At 42.8% G+C, this 14,673-nt stretch overlaps 1 protein-coding gene across 3 annotated transcripts in view; it reads left to right on the top strand.

The window, feature by feature from the left end:
• The window catches only part of SHROOM4 (shroom family member 4), a 248,510-nt gene extending 238,044 nt beyond the window's left edge, over window positions 1-10,466 (top strand). For 2 of the 3 annotated variants that reach the window (XM_081567885.1, XM_081567886.1), the window contains 4 exons: window positions 168-317; window positions 1,196-1,376; window positions 5,203-5,472; window positions 6,370-10,466. In XM_081567885.1, coding sequence (XP_081424011.1) covers window positions 168-317; window positions 1,196-1,376; window positions 5,203-5,472; window positions 6,370-6,639 — 871 coding nt within the window. In that variant the 3' untranslated portion in view covers window positions 6,640-10,466. The remainder of the gene's footprint in view (window positions 1-167; window positions 318-1,195; window positions 1,377-5,202; window positions 5,473-6,369) is intronic. The other variant, XM_081567887.1, reaches the window with a different exon arrangement.
• Window positions 10,467-14,673: the final 4,207 nt, after the last annotated feature.

Raw genomic sequence — 14,673 nt, 5'->3', positions numbered from 1 at the left:
AAGGGGCAGTAACACAGACAGGTGGAGGGTAGGGGTGGCTGGTAGGCAGCAAGAACATAGTGGGTGTGGGTCTCCCCCTTACATAAACCATAGACAGAATTATTTGCCTCTCCATTACTGAACCATAACATTGAAGCATTTTTTTTTCATTTCTTTCCTTACATCAGACCAGAAGCTTTGATGGCGGAAGAGTCCAAACCCAAATCAGCATGGAGCCAGAGCTACTTCTTTCCTGAGGAGCAGTTCTCTTTCATGGGCTGGGGCTCGGATAAGCAGCACCTCAACCCTGCAGGCTTCAGTGAACCCAAGACAACAGGGTTTGCTATTACACTTGTCAAGTCCATGGGCACCACTTGTTCTATTCCCATTTCATTCTGCAACCATGAAAGAGGCCGGGACCATTGGGGATATACCAGAAGTGAAGAGATGTTATCTCTTCTCAGGCCAAAGGCCTGCGCCACATCAGGCAATCTCAGAAGAGCTCACGAGAGATGTTGTACACCATGACAAGTCTCTGGCAGGGGTGCAAACCCAGCCTCCAACATGGTGACAACTGCTGAGGTCCTGGGTGACCTCTTTGCTGTGGGAGAGCTGCGGTGGGGGGGTGGGGAGTATTTCCAGCAGGAGTGGAACCGCCAAGAATGAAGAAATGATGAGGGTGTCCAGGAAAGCCATGGGATGCCTTTGTAAGCCAGCAGACTAGATAGACCTGGGGGTGGGCTGGCATCCAGGATGGGTAGGAGGGAGGCCAACAGTCTTAAAGGATGAATAGCTAAGGTCTCAGACATGTCCTTACCACATAGCTCCTCCCTAGGGATCCATATATTGAGACCATGAACCAAGGAGAATCATTGATGATCAGAAACCCAGAACTTTAGGAGACTTTTTTTTCCTGGATTTTAGTAGGGTATTAATGATCAAACCCATTGATCTCTAAAGAAGTCTCACTAGCTGTGGAAGTCAGGGATGTAGAAATAGCCTTCTCAGTTCTTCAACTTGGCCTTAACTTGGTTTCTGGAAAGAGCCTTTATATGGCCTGTTTATGTTTGAACAGGGCCTCCTAGTCCATTATTTCCTTATTTTACAACTCCTTGGTGAACCTGGGTCCCATTTTACAAATGGAGCAATAAAGAAGCAGAAAGGTCAGCAGATTCTCAACAGAGGTACTCAAATGTTTATTTTTTTGTTTCCACAGACAAGATTTTCAGCACTTCTCACCTCCTCAGGGGGCCCCAGGGATCCCTACCTCTTACTCAGCTTATTACAATATTTCTGTGGCCAAAGCAGAGCTGCTGAACAAGTTGAAAGACCAACCTGAGATGTTAGAGATTGGCCTAGGAGAGGAGGAAATTGACCATGAACTGGCTCAAAAAAAGGTGATGTTTTTGGAGTGCCTTAGAGTTTTTCAGCATTTGCTTGAGTGTGTCTAGAGGTTGACCTGCCCTCTACCTTCTCCAGAATATCTTGGTGCATTCCTATATCTTCAGTATAGAAATCAGATAGCCTCTCTGGGTTTCTCACAAATGCAACTCCAGTCTCTTTTTGATCTAGTCAATAGCAGTAATAATAATATAGTAACCATCATCATCATCATCCCCACAGTGTTGCTTGAATCCTAAAAACAACTCTACAAAGTAGACATTACTGTGTTCTTTTTACCAGTTGAGAGGACCAGGTTATCCAGGGTTACAGACTAAGGGTAAATCCAAGACTCGAAGTCAGTGCTCTCTGACTTTCTACTCTGAAATAAGCAAGCCTTGTTAAATAACTTGTTATCCAAGGCACATCCAAATTTTTGCCAGTGAGCTCTAACTGGTGGCAGCAGTTGATTGTATTCTGTGTAACTTTCTGGAGGAGAGAACAGACTGACCAAGAAAGAAAAGAAAAAAAAAAAATATAGGCCAATCAACTTTAATGTTTATTTGCAAGGATAATCAATTATCTCTTAAAAATACTAGAATAGATAAATGGAGATGATGTTGTTGTTCTGAAGCCTCCCCTTTCTTCTTCTAAGTATGCCTAGCATGGGTTTCTAATCAAATTCCTGGAATCACTTTGCCCTCCCTGCACTTACCCCTTTTATTTCATAAGCAAATAGGGTTTCCATGGCAACCTCAAAGGCCCAATTTACTACTTGGTAGACATCTGAGCTCAATGTAAATTGCTCTTCTGCCCATATTTATTATTAAGGACAGGACCTGTACAAAAGCTCAAGGCCATTTGCAAGAGACCCCCACTACTTTCCAATCTGAAGCAAAAGGTCAGGGAAAGAATAGGAGGCATGGTGGAATCAAAGTTTTATTGATTCAGATGCCTGCTTCCTTGGATTCCATGTTTCCTGAGCATGACAAGGCTCCTCCTGGCTTAGCCAGGACTTTTTTATTAGGAGCAAACCTAATAAATGTCTGACAAGGAGAAGCGAGAAATGATCAGAAATGGCAAAGCACAGAAGAGCAGATAGTGAAGTTAAGTGATTGTGGGTGGGCTAGGACAGTTTTTGTCTCTGAAGAAAATAGGTGAGGAAGGTCACCAATCTGCAATATCCCAGGACAGTTACTCAGCTCTAGCTGGTCTGTGATGACTTCACAGCTCTATCCACTACACTTTCCCTAGAGCTGAAGTTCAGGTTGCAAAACCCAAGTACTGAGAAACAAAGGGCTGTGTCCACTTTCATCCCTCCAGGTCTATGGAACCTAAGAGCTGGGGTTAGGTAGGTGATTTTCCAAGTTGATCATTTGGCCCCCAGCCTTCCCTTGTCCTTGGCATTGAGTTTTGTTTGGGAAAGCAGAGGGTGTGGATATAACTGAGAGCCTCTTGGCATCTAATTGTGTTGCCTGATACATATCATTGATCCTTAATTCCCAGTGGGTTTTGGAATTTTCCCTAAATGTCTACCTGTTACATTTTACATTAAGGTAATGGTGATCTCCTGACTTTTGACCACTTCTGAAATATGACAACTGGCCCAGACCCAGAGCAGCCTCTCTTGTCCTTTGTCACCTTGGACATCTCTAAATAAATGACTAGAAAGGAATATACTGTAGATAACTACAGGCCTATGGTCTGAGAGTTCCTGGCCAGGAAGAGTACACTGAAGCATATTTCCTATATACAAGACAATATTCTAAGCATGTGGCATGTATTAATTATGTTATGTATTTCATTTGCATAACAACACAATGAGGTAAGTAATACTGTTACTCCATCTTTTATTTATTTATTTTTTTTATAAATTTATTTATTTTAGTTGGGGGCTAATTACTTTACAATATTGTAATAGTTTTTGCCATACATTGACATGAATCAGCCATGGGTTTACATGTGTTCCCCATCCTGAACCCACCTCCCTCCCCCTCCCATCCCTCTGGGTCATCCCATCTTTTAGATGGTAAAATTGAGGCACATAGAAGTTGAGTAATTTGCTCAAGTTCATACCACTATTTTGTGTCAGAGCTGGGATTCAAACCCATGTAGTCTGGCATCAGAGTCCTTGCCATTAACTATAATGTGATACTGACTGCAAAGGCTGGGGGGAAACCTGGGACAGGTCTATTCTTGTAAGGACCTTGCAGCTAGACAGGTATCCATTAGCTCAGAGTGCCTGGTGATTGTGGTGGCAGTTGCAGTAGTAGTAGTAGTAGTAATAGTAGTAGTAGTAGTAGTAGTAGTAGTAGTAACAGCATCCATAAATATGTATCGAGCACTTAATGTACCAGGCACAATACTAAGTATTTTACTTCTATGATGTCATGTAACCCTTACAACAATGGAGGGATGGGGCAGGAGACACACTTCTCCAATTCATAGATGAGAAAACAGAAGTCGTAGTAGGATTGGGTATCTTGTGCAAGGTCACACAGTTTGGAGGAGGTGGAATTGAAAACCAGATATCTCTATCTCCAAAACACCACTCTACCACACTACCTTCCCATAAGTGCAGTTCCACAACTGGTTACACCTATAGGGGAGAGAAATCAGAAGACACACATAGTGCTTCCCTTGAGAAACTTAGCCAGTAGTAGGAGCGGGATCAGATGCACACACAGGAAACAAAAAGTGAACAACTTCAAATTACACTCTCAAGTGTTCTCATTTCAAAAGACTGAAGAGTTTAGAAACGAAAAAGATAATTGAGAGAGAAGTTATGGGGACAGGAACTTCCAGTAGGGAGGGTGGGTCAAAGCTGGGCTCTAAAGAAAGAATGGGAATAGCCAAAGTGAAGGAAGAGATGAAGAGCTGGCAGAACTTCATAAGCAAATCAGGAACATAAGAGTGAGTGTTGTGAACACTGTGTGAGGAGCTAATCCTCAGAGGTTCTGAGGAGTGAGATTAGAATGATAGGGTGAGGCCAGGCTGAATAATAATAGCAGCTGCTTTTATTGAGTACTCAGTCTGTGCTAAACTCTTGGCATGCATTATCTCATTGAACCCTTATTACAATTCAGTGAAATAGGTACTGCAGTTATCCCCATACTACAGATAAAGTAAAACTCCATAAAGAAATTCACCTAGGGACTTCCCTGGCATCCCAGTGGTTAGGACTCCATGCTTCTATTTCAGGGAGCACGAGTTTGATCCCTGGTCAAGGAACTAAGATTCTGCGTGCTGTGTGGTATAGCCAAAAAAGAGAGAGAGGAAGGAAGGAAGGAAGAAATGCATCTAAGGTCACATAGCTAGGAAGTGGCAGAGCTAGCAGTCAAACCTAGTCATTGTGACTCCAGAACTCCAGTCTTAACCAAAAGGCCTCAGAAGTCAAGCTGAGTGGGGGAAGATCTAGCACAGTGCCATCAACATCAGAGGCACTAAAATGGAGTGAAGGAGAATTAAGGAAGCACAGGGAAATACTTAATGGCAGTGCTTTTCCAACTTATGCTCTCACAAACATTCCTTTTTATATTTAATAAACAGCAAGTATTTAGTAAATTACATTTGGCAAATGAGAATTAGCCAGTGGGTACCACTCATCTAACACGAAGAAGTTTGGTGGTGACAGAGATTCCTAGCAGATCTGAAGGGATGGGGGGAAAAGGCACCCATCCAGAAAACTGAAATTGCTCATGACTCTCGGGTTTCCTTTGTTTCCAGTGACGAGGGTAGAGCCCACCATCTGTGACTTGAATCTCAAAACAGATGTTCCAGGCACAGATCTGTTTCTGTCGGTCCCCATTCTCATCCTTTGCTTCTCCTGTTTATTTCTCCTAGGTACAGCTTATTGAAAGCATTGGCAGAAAACTTTCTGTCCTGCGGGAGGCCCAGCGAGGACTGCTGGAGGACGTTGCTGCCAATTCTGCCCTTGGGGAGGAGGTGGAGGCCAACCTAAAAGCCCTCTGCAAATCCAATGAGTTTGAAAAATACCGTTTGTTTATTGGGGACCTGGACAAAGTAGTCAACCTGTTGCTGTCACTCTCTGGTCGGCTGGCACGGGTGGAGAATGCTCTCAACAGCATCGATTCAGAGGCCAACCAGGAGAAGGTAGGGTTGAGGTCTCCAGGGTATGGATGAAAGGAAGTGCCATCTGCTTCTTCCCAGGACTCCTTCTTTTAGGTTTGGCTAGTCTGGGAGGCAGTAGACTATAGTGTGAAGAATATGGGCACAGGGTTTTAAGTGGAAATTCTGGCTTTAGCACTAATTAACTATGTGATTGTGGGCAAAGTCACCTAACCTCGTCCCATCTCCATCTCTTCAAAAGTGAGATGACCCTACTACCTACCTCATGAGGTTGTGAGACTTAAATTAGGTAATCTATGTTAATAATTTAAAACAGAGCCTAGAACAAGGTAAATACTGAATCAGTGCTAGCTGCCAGTGGTAGTAATAATATAATAGTATCAAGTAGTTGAGATTTGGGAGGCTGTCCATTTCACAGATTGGAGCATTCTATGTACATTCTTGAACCCAAACTGCATTACCTCTTCCTGTCCAAGTGGTTTTTGGATACAAATTTGAATCCACAGTAAAAGGCACATATGCTTTTGCATACGCACATGGATACATCCTCTCACACTCACAAACTATTTTGAAAACCATCATCAAAGTGATGGTTTTTCACCAGATGGAACATGTGCCAGCTGGCTTTGTCAGAGCCTTCCTCCACCCCAACCCCAATGGTGGTCCACAGAGTAAAAACAATTTAGAGATGGAAAGCGGTGATCACACAGCCCCCTGTCCAGAATTGCTGTTGTGTTTATCCTCCCCTTGCTACAGAAAGGAAAGGCTTTTGCATGAAGGTGGACTTCAGGGCAGGAAATCTAGCTAGACCTGATGACTGAGCAGAGGGGCTAGTGGGTTTGTGGGAGCACCCTTGGTAGAGTACTGCATTGATCAGATAACTGGATTGGGATGGCCCTTATTGGTCTTCTGCTTCCCCAGTTGGTGCTGATAGAGAAGAAGCAGCAGCTGACAGGGCAGTTGGCAGACGCCAAGGAGCTGAAGGAGCATGTGGACCGCCGGGAGAAGTTGGTGTTTGGCATGGTCTCCCGTTACCTGCCTCAGGACCAGCTCCAAGATTACCAGCACTTTGTGAAGATGAAATCGGCTCTCATCATTGAACAGCGGGAGCTGGAAGAGAAGATCAAGCTCGGGGAAGAACAGCTCAAATGTCTCAGGGAGAGCCTGCTCCTGGGGCCCAGTAATTTCTAATTTCTACCAGCAGACTGCCTACACCATCCCTGCCCCACCACAGTGGGAAGTGCTTTCAGTCCTTGTTAGCAGTTTGTTAGCAAAGTAGATAGCAGTTAGTTAGCAGTTTGTTCCATATTCTCTCACTGCCCCTTAACCTAGTGGTGTTCCCAACCAGCTAAGAAGGCCTGGGGAGGCCCCAAGCTTCTACCTGAGAGAGAGTAGAAGGAAGAAGTAGGAGCTGAAGCAAAGTGTGATCATACAACCACACTCTCCTTTTCAGGTTGCATGGCCTAGTACTCACCCCACAACAGAACCAATAAAGTGCCTTCATTCTTCTTTGTACTAGGACACCAGGAGCATCCTGCTCTCACCACCCACCTAGACTTTGAAGTCTCAGAGAGCAGTTGTCCATGCAGCTCCACTCTGTCCCAAGGCTTGTGGCCCAGACATTTCCCAGGGAGATCTGACTGTCTTGAGGACTTTACCTACCACCAGCTTTAGGGTCTCACTGCAGCTTTGCAGTAGGAAGCACAGATGGAGAGATGACATTGAACAGAACATGAGCAAAGGTTGAGAATCCCCAGGTACCCTGCTAGAAGCAGCTATGCTTAAACAAGCTGACTCTACTCCCGCCTTCCACAGCATCTAACTGAGGGGTAGGAGGCCTATTTTTAGCCCCAGCTAGTGTGGCCCTCCCCTTGTACTAAGGCTTTGACTAACCACTTCAGGTTTCATCTTACCTTTTTATTACTGGGGGTTCCAAGTGCCTATCCTAAAGGCTTCACACTATGGGGAATAGCTCTACTAAAGCTGACTTCTCGATACATGTTTTATTATTGGGGGAGAGGGGATTGTTATATTTTAAATGGCCTTTCAATTTTATTTATTTTTATGTCTTTATTATTTTTTTCTTTTTTAAACTAATAAGGTAAGAGGGGAGTTGGAGAGGGGGAAGTTAGCTGAGAAAGAAAGTATTTTCTGCAGATCAGCCTGAATCCACCATCGCTAGGTAAGTGGGCACCAAGGCCTTGAATTCTTCCCACCATAGCTGACAAAGAGTCTGAGGGAGGAGTTCTCACTTCCAACTCAGAGCTGTGGCCTGGCCCTATACTTCCCTTGAAGTCTGGATGACCATGAGCTTAGAGTTCCCCAATAGACTTCAATTTTTTATTGCTTACTTTTTCTTGAAACCAAAGAAAGGGACAAAGGTTCACTTATTTCTCTACCATTTCCAAGCTAAGGAAGGTGTAGAGGTGAGCTCAGGAAGAGCTCCTCTATCTAATTGTTTTCTTATCCTGTGGCCTGGCTCAAGGAAGCGAAATTAATTGATAGCTGTAAGCTTCAGCCAGGGCCAGCCCCTCAGAACAAGTTATAACCCAGGATCTTAGGCACACAAATAATGAATGCTGCTCCTATGGTGAAGGTCCTATCACCAGTAGCCAGTTTCTGTCCTGGAAAAGCCCCCAGGTGAGTGATGGCAGGAAAGGAATTGTGGCCAAACTCTGCCCTGTTATCCAGCTTAGTTCCCTGTTCCTTATTAACTGGGGCCCATGCTTGGTATTGTACAATGCTGCTCAGACAGCCCAGGCATCGCTTCTAGTTACTGCTGAGTTCTGCCGGGTCCTTGGAGGTTAACTGTAGCAGCAGAGGTGCCTCATTCAACCAAAGAATTTGCCAAGGAACTCTGCTGCTGCTACAAATACTGGTTGCTAGCTTCTGTTTCCTCTTCATTGTATTTGGAAACAATGGAAGAATCCTTGCCAGCAGGGTGTCCTGGGGGAGAGGGGGCCCTGAAGTACACTGCTGCTGTCAGAACCACTGTTAAAATATCAACTTGTCATTCTCCCATCAAGTGGAGGATTATACTTTATTCAGGATGGCTGATGGCTTATGAAAAGGCTAGGTTTATCTAAGCCAAGGTTGAGAAATATGGGGGAGTACTTTGAGTAGAGGCTGTGATTGCCATCTTTTTTCTTTTTAACAGGCTCTTAGACAAAGAGTGAGCAGGCTGAGATGTCCTGCAACTGGGGCAATGAGGCCAATGTAGCCCATCATTCTAAGATTTTTTTTTTTTTTTTTTTAGCCAGAACAACTTTTGGGGAATAGAGCCCAGGGAAAAGAGTGGCCACTGACATGGACACCATGACCATGGTCTGGGCTTTTGTACTTAGCATTAGAATGCTGTGTGCTGTGCCTAGTTGTGTCTGACTCTTTGCGACCCCATGGACTGTAGCCCACCAGGCTCCTCTGTCCCTGGGATTTCCCAGGCAAGAATACTGGAGTAGGTTGCCATTTCCTTCTCCACAGCATTAGAATGATTGTAACTTAAATGTACCTTAAGTGTATCAGACTAAAGTGGTGTTGGAGAAGACTCTTGAGAGTCCCTTGGACTGCAAGGAGATCCAACCAGTCCATCCTAAAGGAAAGTCCTGAATATTCATTGGAAGGGCTGATGATGAAGCTGAAACTCCAATACTTTGGCCACCTGATGCGAAGAACTAACTCATTTGAAAAGACCCTGATGCTGGGAAAGATTGAAGGCGGGAGGAGAAGGGGACAACAGAGGATAAGATGGTTGGATGGCATCACCGACTCAATGGACATGAATTTGAGTAAACTCTGGGAGTTGGTGATGGACAGGGAGGCCTGGCGTACTGCAGTCCATAGGTCGCAAAGAGTCGGACATGACTGAGTGACTGAACTGAACTGAAAAAGTACCATTGACTCTGGTTGTTTGTGTCCCTTATCCCACCTCCAATTATTCTAAAATTGGAATCAGAGCACAAAAATGCTTATCTTCACAGAGGGTCAATTTCCAAAGCACTTAATAAAAGAATCCCCAAACTGTATTGAGCAGTGCAGCTTGGCAGACAAAGGTGAACTACCAGACAGGCACAGATACCCCACACTGCTGATGCGGCAGGCTCATTGCGGTGATAACACTACAAAGTTGCCAGTATTACTTGAGATGCAGTGTCTCTTGCCTGTTCTCATTTCTTGGGCTCAGGCCTCCACCTGCCAGGAAGTAGCAGTTTGGAAGGCAGGCTGAGGGACTTCTCTAAAGACAGAGTTACTGGTCTTGACTTCTGCCTTCTCCATTCAAATACCCATACGGGCCACAGTGGATAATGGGTAAGCACAGTGGTTGAAATATAGAGAAGAATCAATGTAAGGGGCTCTGGGTAATTGAGTCTCCTTGAGTTCTACCAGCTGCAGACTCAGCCAGGGTAGAGCAGTAAATACTCAAGGGGAACCCAAGAGAAAGGACAGAGACACTGAAAATAAAGCCCCAGAAAGGAAGAGAGAGAGACTGGAAGCCGAGGAGCAGAGAGGGTAAAAAGATGAAAAGCCACTTTCAAGGGCCAGATTCAGGTTCTGTTCTCCATTTCACCTGATGTGCCAAAAAGCTGCCAAGGGGCACCAGAGCCTCAGCCTTAACCCCAATCTCCCTAAAGGTGCTCTTCTGCCAGTAGCAGGCCCCAAATGGAGGAAGCTGGGCACATTTCTGGACTACTTCCTCCTGTCTGGGGCTTGGTGTCTCCCACTGTTTTTGCCAAAGGAGTTGTCTATGCCAGTAATGTTTCTGTAACAGCGTATTATATTCTTTGCAGATTAGTAGGTCTTTAGAGGGGGGTGGGGCAGGGGCAATTTCTGTAGAAAAAGAACCAGTGTTTGTTGTACAACTGTTGGGGGGGCATCTATCCCATGTGAAGCTATTATTTTTCTGAATCTTATTGTTTCTGCATTTGTGTCCTCCACCAATCCCCTCTTGGCTGACATTGATAATGCCTGCCAGATTGTCATCAAGGGTCATGCTTCAATAAAAGGTGCTAAGGACAAAAAAATAATTCTTATGTGTTTTGACTAAGGTGATGGAAATTGCCTAGCATTCTGCTGAAAAGTGCTGGAAAGGAATTTGGTCACCTATCCATAGTCCTTTGTAGATAACCATATGATCAGAGCCTTACCCACAGCCCTAAACCCTTACCCTGGCCCCTCAGGAATAGCACTGATACTTCACCATTCGTTATCCCCAGTACAATAATTGAAAATTCATAACGAGTCAACAATAGGCATGATCTCAAGTGTAGACCGCAGCAGTATACAGAGTCCAGTTCTGGAGTCAATCCTGATCAGAGGTGAGCCAATTTGTAGACCTCCTCCAATCCTGAATTCTGTCTACTAGTATCATCTGACTTCTACCTGATAATTTGGTCTCATACCTTTACTCTTAATTGCTGATCAGTTCTCCAAGATAACCTCAAAATTCAGACCCAAATGCACTCCAGGCAGGTCCTGTGACCCTGAAAAGCTTACTTGCACCCCCTCCCATCCATACATTATTCATATCCCAACTGATTTCATCCTACGCTAGGTATTCAGTGCAGTGGAGTGGAAAGAGCCCAGTTTGGGCATTAGAATGAACTGTGTTCTAATCCTGATTTTGCCACTTCTTCTATGAATCTGGCTTATTTGCTCAGCTTCTGAGTTCATTTTCTTATCTATAAAATGGAAACAGTAATATGTATCTTACAGGACTGCTGTGGCTTAAATATAAGAAATGATAGCCACCAGCTATCTACTGAGAGGTTGTTAGAAAGGCAAGATCCCAGTTTGCATTCAAAACCCACTGACAATAGTCTACATTTTAACTAGACTCCCAGGAGATTCATGTGCATATTAAAAGATGAGAAGCACTGACGTATCACAAACAGGCTCAATACATAGTAACTATCATTCTAGTCATTATTTATTCAACTCATTATTTTCTAATACAGACATATCCTTGCTCTTCTCATACTTCTCATAACTACCTGCCTATATGAATTTAGCAAGGTTGCAGCATACAAGATTGATGTATAAAATCACTTCTGTTTCTGTATACTAGCAATGAACAATCTGAAAACAATTCTATTTATAGTTGCATCAAAAAGAATAAAATACTTAACACATTTAACAAAAGTATAAGAATTTTATACTGAAAGCTAAGAACATTGTTGAAAGACATTTTAAAAATCTAAATAAATATAAAGACACCCTATGTTTATGGATTGGAAGACAGTATTATTTGTATCACAGTACCACTCATATTGACCTACATATTCAATGCAAGCATTGAGTTGAATGCTTTTGAGAATCCTTTTGAGAATCCTAGCTGGCTTCTTTGCATAAATGGAAAAGTCAAACCTAAAATTCATTTGGAATTGCAAGGGACTCAGAATAGTCAAGACAGTCTTTAAAAATAACAAAGCTGGAGGACTCACACTTCTCAATTTCAAAATCAAGTCTCACTACAGAGCTACAGTAATCAAGATAGCATGATATATGCACAAAGATAGACATATAAAGAACTAGAATAATATTGAGAGTATAGAAATAAATCCTCATATTGATGATCAGTTAATTTTCAATAGTGGTGCCAAGACAATAGAATGGAGAAAGAATAGTCAACAGATGATGCAGGGACAACTAGGTATCCACATGGACAAGAATGAAGTTGACTCTCTTCCTTACACCATACAGCAAAACTCTTAGAAGAAAACATAGAAACAAATCTTCCTGGCTTTGGGTTAGGCAATGATTACTTAGGTAAAACCCCAAAAGCACAAGTGACAAAAACATCAATAAGTTGGAGTATATCAAAATTTAAAACATTTTTGCTGCAAACAATACCATCAAGAAAGTGAGAAGACAGTCCACATAACTGGAAAAGTATATAATATTGGGCTTTTATTCAGAATATGTAAAGAACTCTTATGACTCAAAAATAACCAATTAAAAATGGGCAGACTTTTTTTTTTATCGAAATAGACATTCCTCCGAAGAATATATGTAAATGATCAGTAAGCACAGAGGAAAATTCTCAAAACTAAGGAACTATAAATCGAAACCACAATGATATACCAATTCATACCTACTATGATGACTATAATAAAGTCTAACAACTGTTGGTGAGGATATGAAGAAATTGGAACACATACATTGCTTTTGGGTAAAATGTAAAGTGATGTGGCCATGTTGGAAAGTAATTTGCCAGTTTCTTTTAATGTTGAACATAGAGTTTCCATATAACATAGCAATACCACTCTTTGGCATACACCCAAGAGAATTGAAAACAGGCATTCAAACAAAAACATGTACACAAATCTTCAAAGCAGCATTATTCATAACAGCCAAAAAGTAGAAACAACCTAAATGTCTATCAACTGACAAAGGGGTAAACATCGGTGGGTTATTATTCAGCCATAAAGAGGAATGAGGTACTGACATCTGCCATGGATGAACTTTGAAAATGTTATGCTAAGCGAAGGAAGCCAGTCACAAAAGGTCACATATTGTGTGATTCCATTTATATGAAATGTCTAGAATAGGCAAATCTACAGAGGCAGAAAACAGATTAGTGGTGACCAAGGGCTGGTGGGATGGGGGAAATGAGTGACTGCATGGAGTTTCTTTTGGGGGTGATGAAAATATCCTAAAATTAGATTGCCATCAAGGTTACCCAACTCTGTGAATATGCCATAAACCATTGAATTGTACACTTTAAATGAGTGACCTGTATGGTATATGAATTATTTCTCAAGTTGGTTTTTTTTTTTTTTTTTGACTATTCCTATCAGTCTCATTCCTATTGACAAAAATCTGAATTGATGGTAAGCATGTAGTTCACGTCTGAGCCTGAAAGATACAATTTTCACATCATTTTTATTTTAAGAGGGAACTTATTACACCCTTTCTCTTGCAGACTTGGCAGACCCAGCAACACAAGGAGTAAAAGTAGTCTCAGCTCTGTCTCGTGACTTCAGTGTGAATAATAGGGATGGGACCTATAGAAGAAGACAATCTTTCTAGACAAGGAGTATAGCAGAATGGATGAGGACTTCAGCTCTTTAGGCAAATAAATCAGGTTTTAGATCCCAACTCCACCAACTTACTAGGTTACCTATACAACTTACTTGACCCCTCTCAAGCTTCATCTTTAAAAGGGGGCTAATAAAAAGTACCACCTCAAAGTGTTATGAAGATTAAATGAGATAATCCATATGGAGCACCCAAAATAATGCCTGCCATACAGTAAGTATTCAATAAACATTAGCTGCTAGATTTATTATTTTTATTGAGGTGAGTTTGAAGCAAAACAATGTAAAGAAAAGTAAGGGCTTCCCTGTAGCTCAGGTGGTAAAGAATCTGCCTGCAAGGCAGGAGACCCAGGTTCAATCCCTGGATTGGGAAGATCCCCTGGAAAACGGAATGGCTACCCTCTCCAGTAATCTTGCCTGGAGAATTCCATGGGCAGAGGAGCCTAGCTACAGTCCATGGGGTTGCAAAGAGTCAGACATGAGTGAGCAACTAACACAATTCAAGGCACCCTCAAGCTTTGGAATCAGACTACTCTGTTAATGTGACCTGGGGAAGTCACTTCATTTGTGGAGATTTAGCTCCTCTGTAATAATAAAGATAATAATCCTTCTCTAGGGAGGCAGTTTAAAGCCTTGGCACAGGACCCCACACCACCTGGTTTTGAATACTGTCTCCACCACTTACAAGTTGTGTGACCTTGAGCATATTTAACTTCTCTGTGTCTGGGTATCCTCTTCCGTCCATTTGAGGTAACAAAACTACTTACTTATACTTCCTTGGGTTGATGTGAAGAAATACTGAATTAATCCATGTAAAGTGCCTTGTACTTCCCTGGTGGCTTAGATGGTAAAGTGTCTGCCTACAATGCGGGACACCTGGGTTCAATCCCTGGGTTGGGAAGATTTCCTGGAGAAGGAAATGGCAACCCACTCCAGTATTCTTGCCTGGAAAATCCCATGGATAGAGGAGCCTGGTAGGTTACAGTCCGTGGGGTCGCAAAGAGTCTGACACGACTGAACGACTTCACTTTCTTTCTTTCCTTAAAGTGCCTAGAACAGTGTCTAGCATGGAGTAAGTACTCCAATGTTAATGGTGTTACAAAACTAAAGTAGAAAATATATGAGATCCTTGGTAAAACTAGGCATGTAGTAGGTCCTCAGTAAAAGGTAGTTCTCTTCCTCACCCATCCTG

This window comes from Giraffa tippelskirchi, chromosome X (genome assembly GCF_054371585.1).
Source record: "Giraffa tippelskirchi isolate mGirTip1 chromosome X, T2T-mGirTip1v1.2.pri, whole genome shotgun sequence".
In the NCBI taxonomy this organism is placed as follows: domain Eukaryota; kingdom Metazoa; phylum Chordata; class Mammalia; order Artiodactyla; family Giraffidae; genus Giraffa; species Giraffa tippelskirchi.
This window is presented reverse-complemented; position numbering and strand designations above follow the sequence as displayed.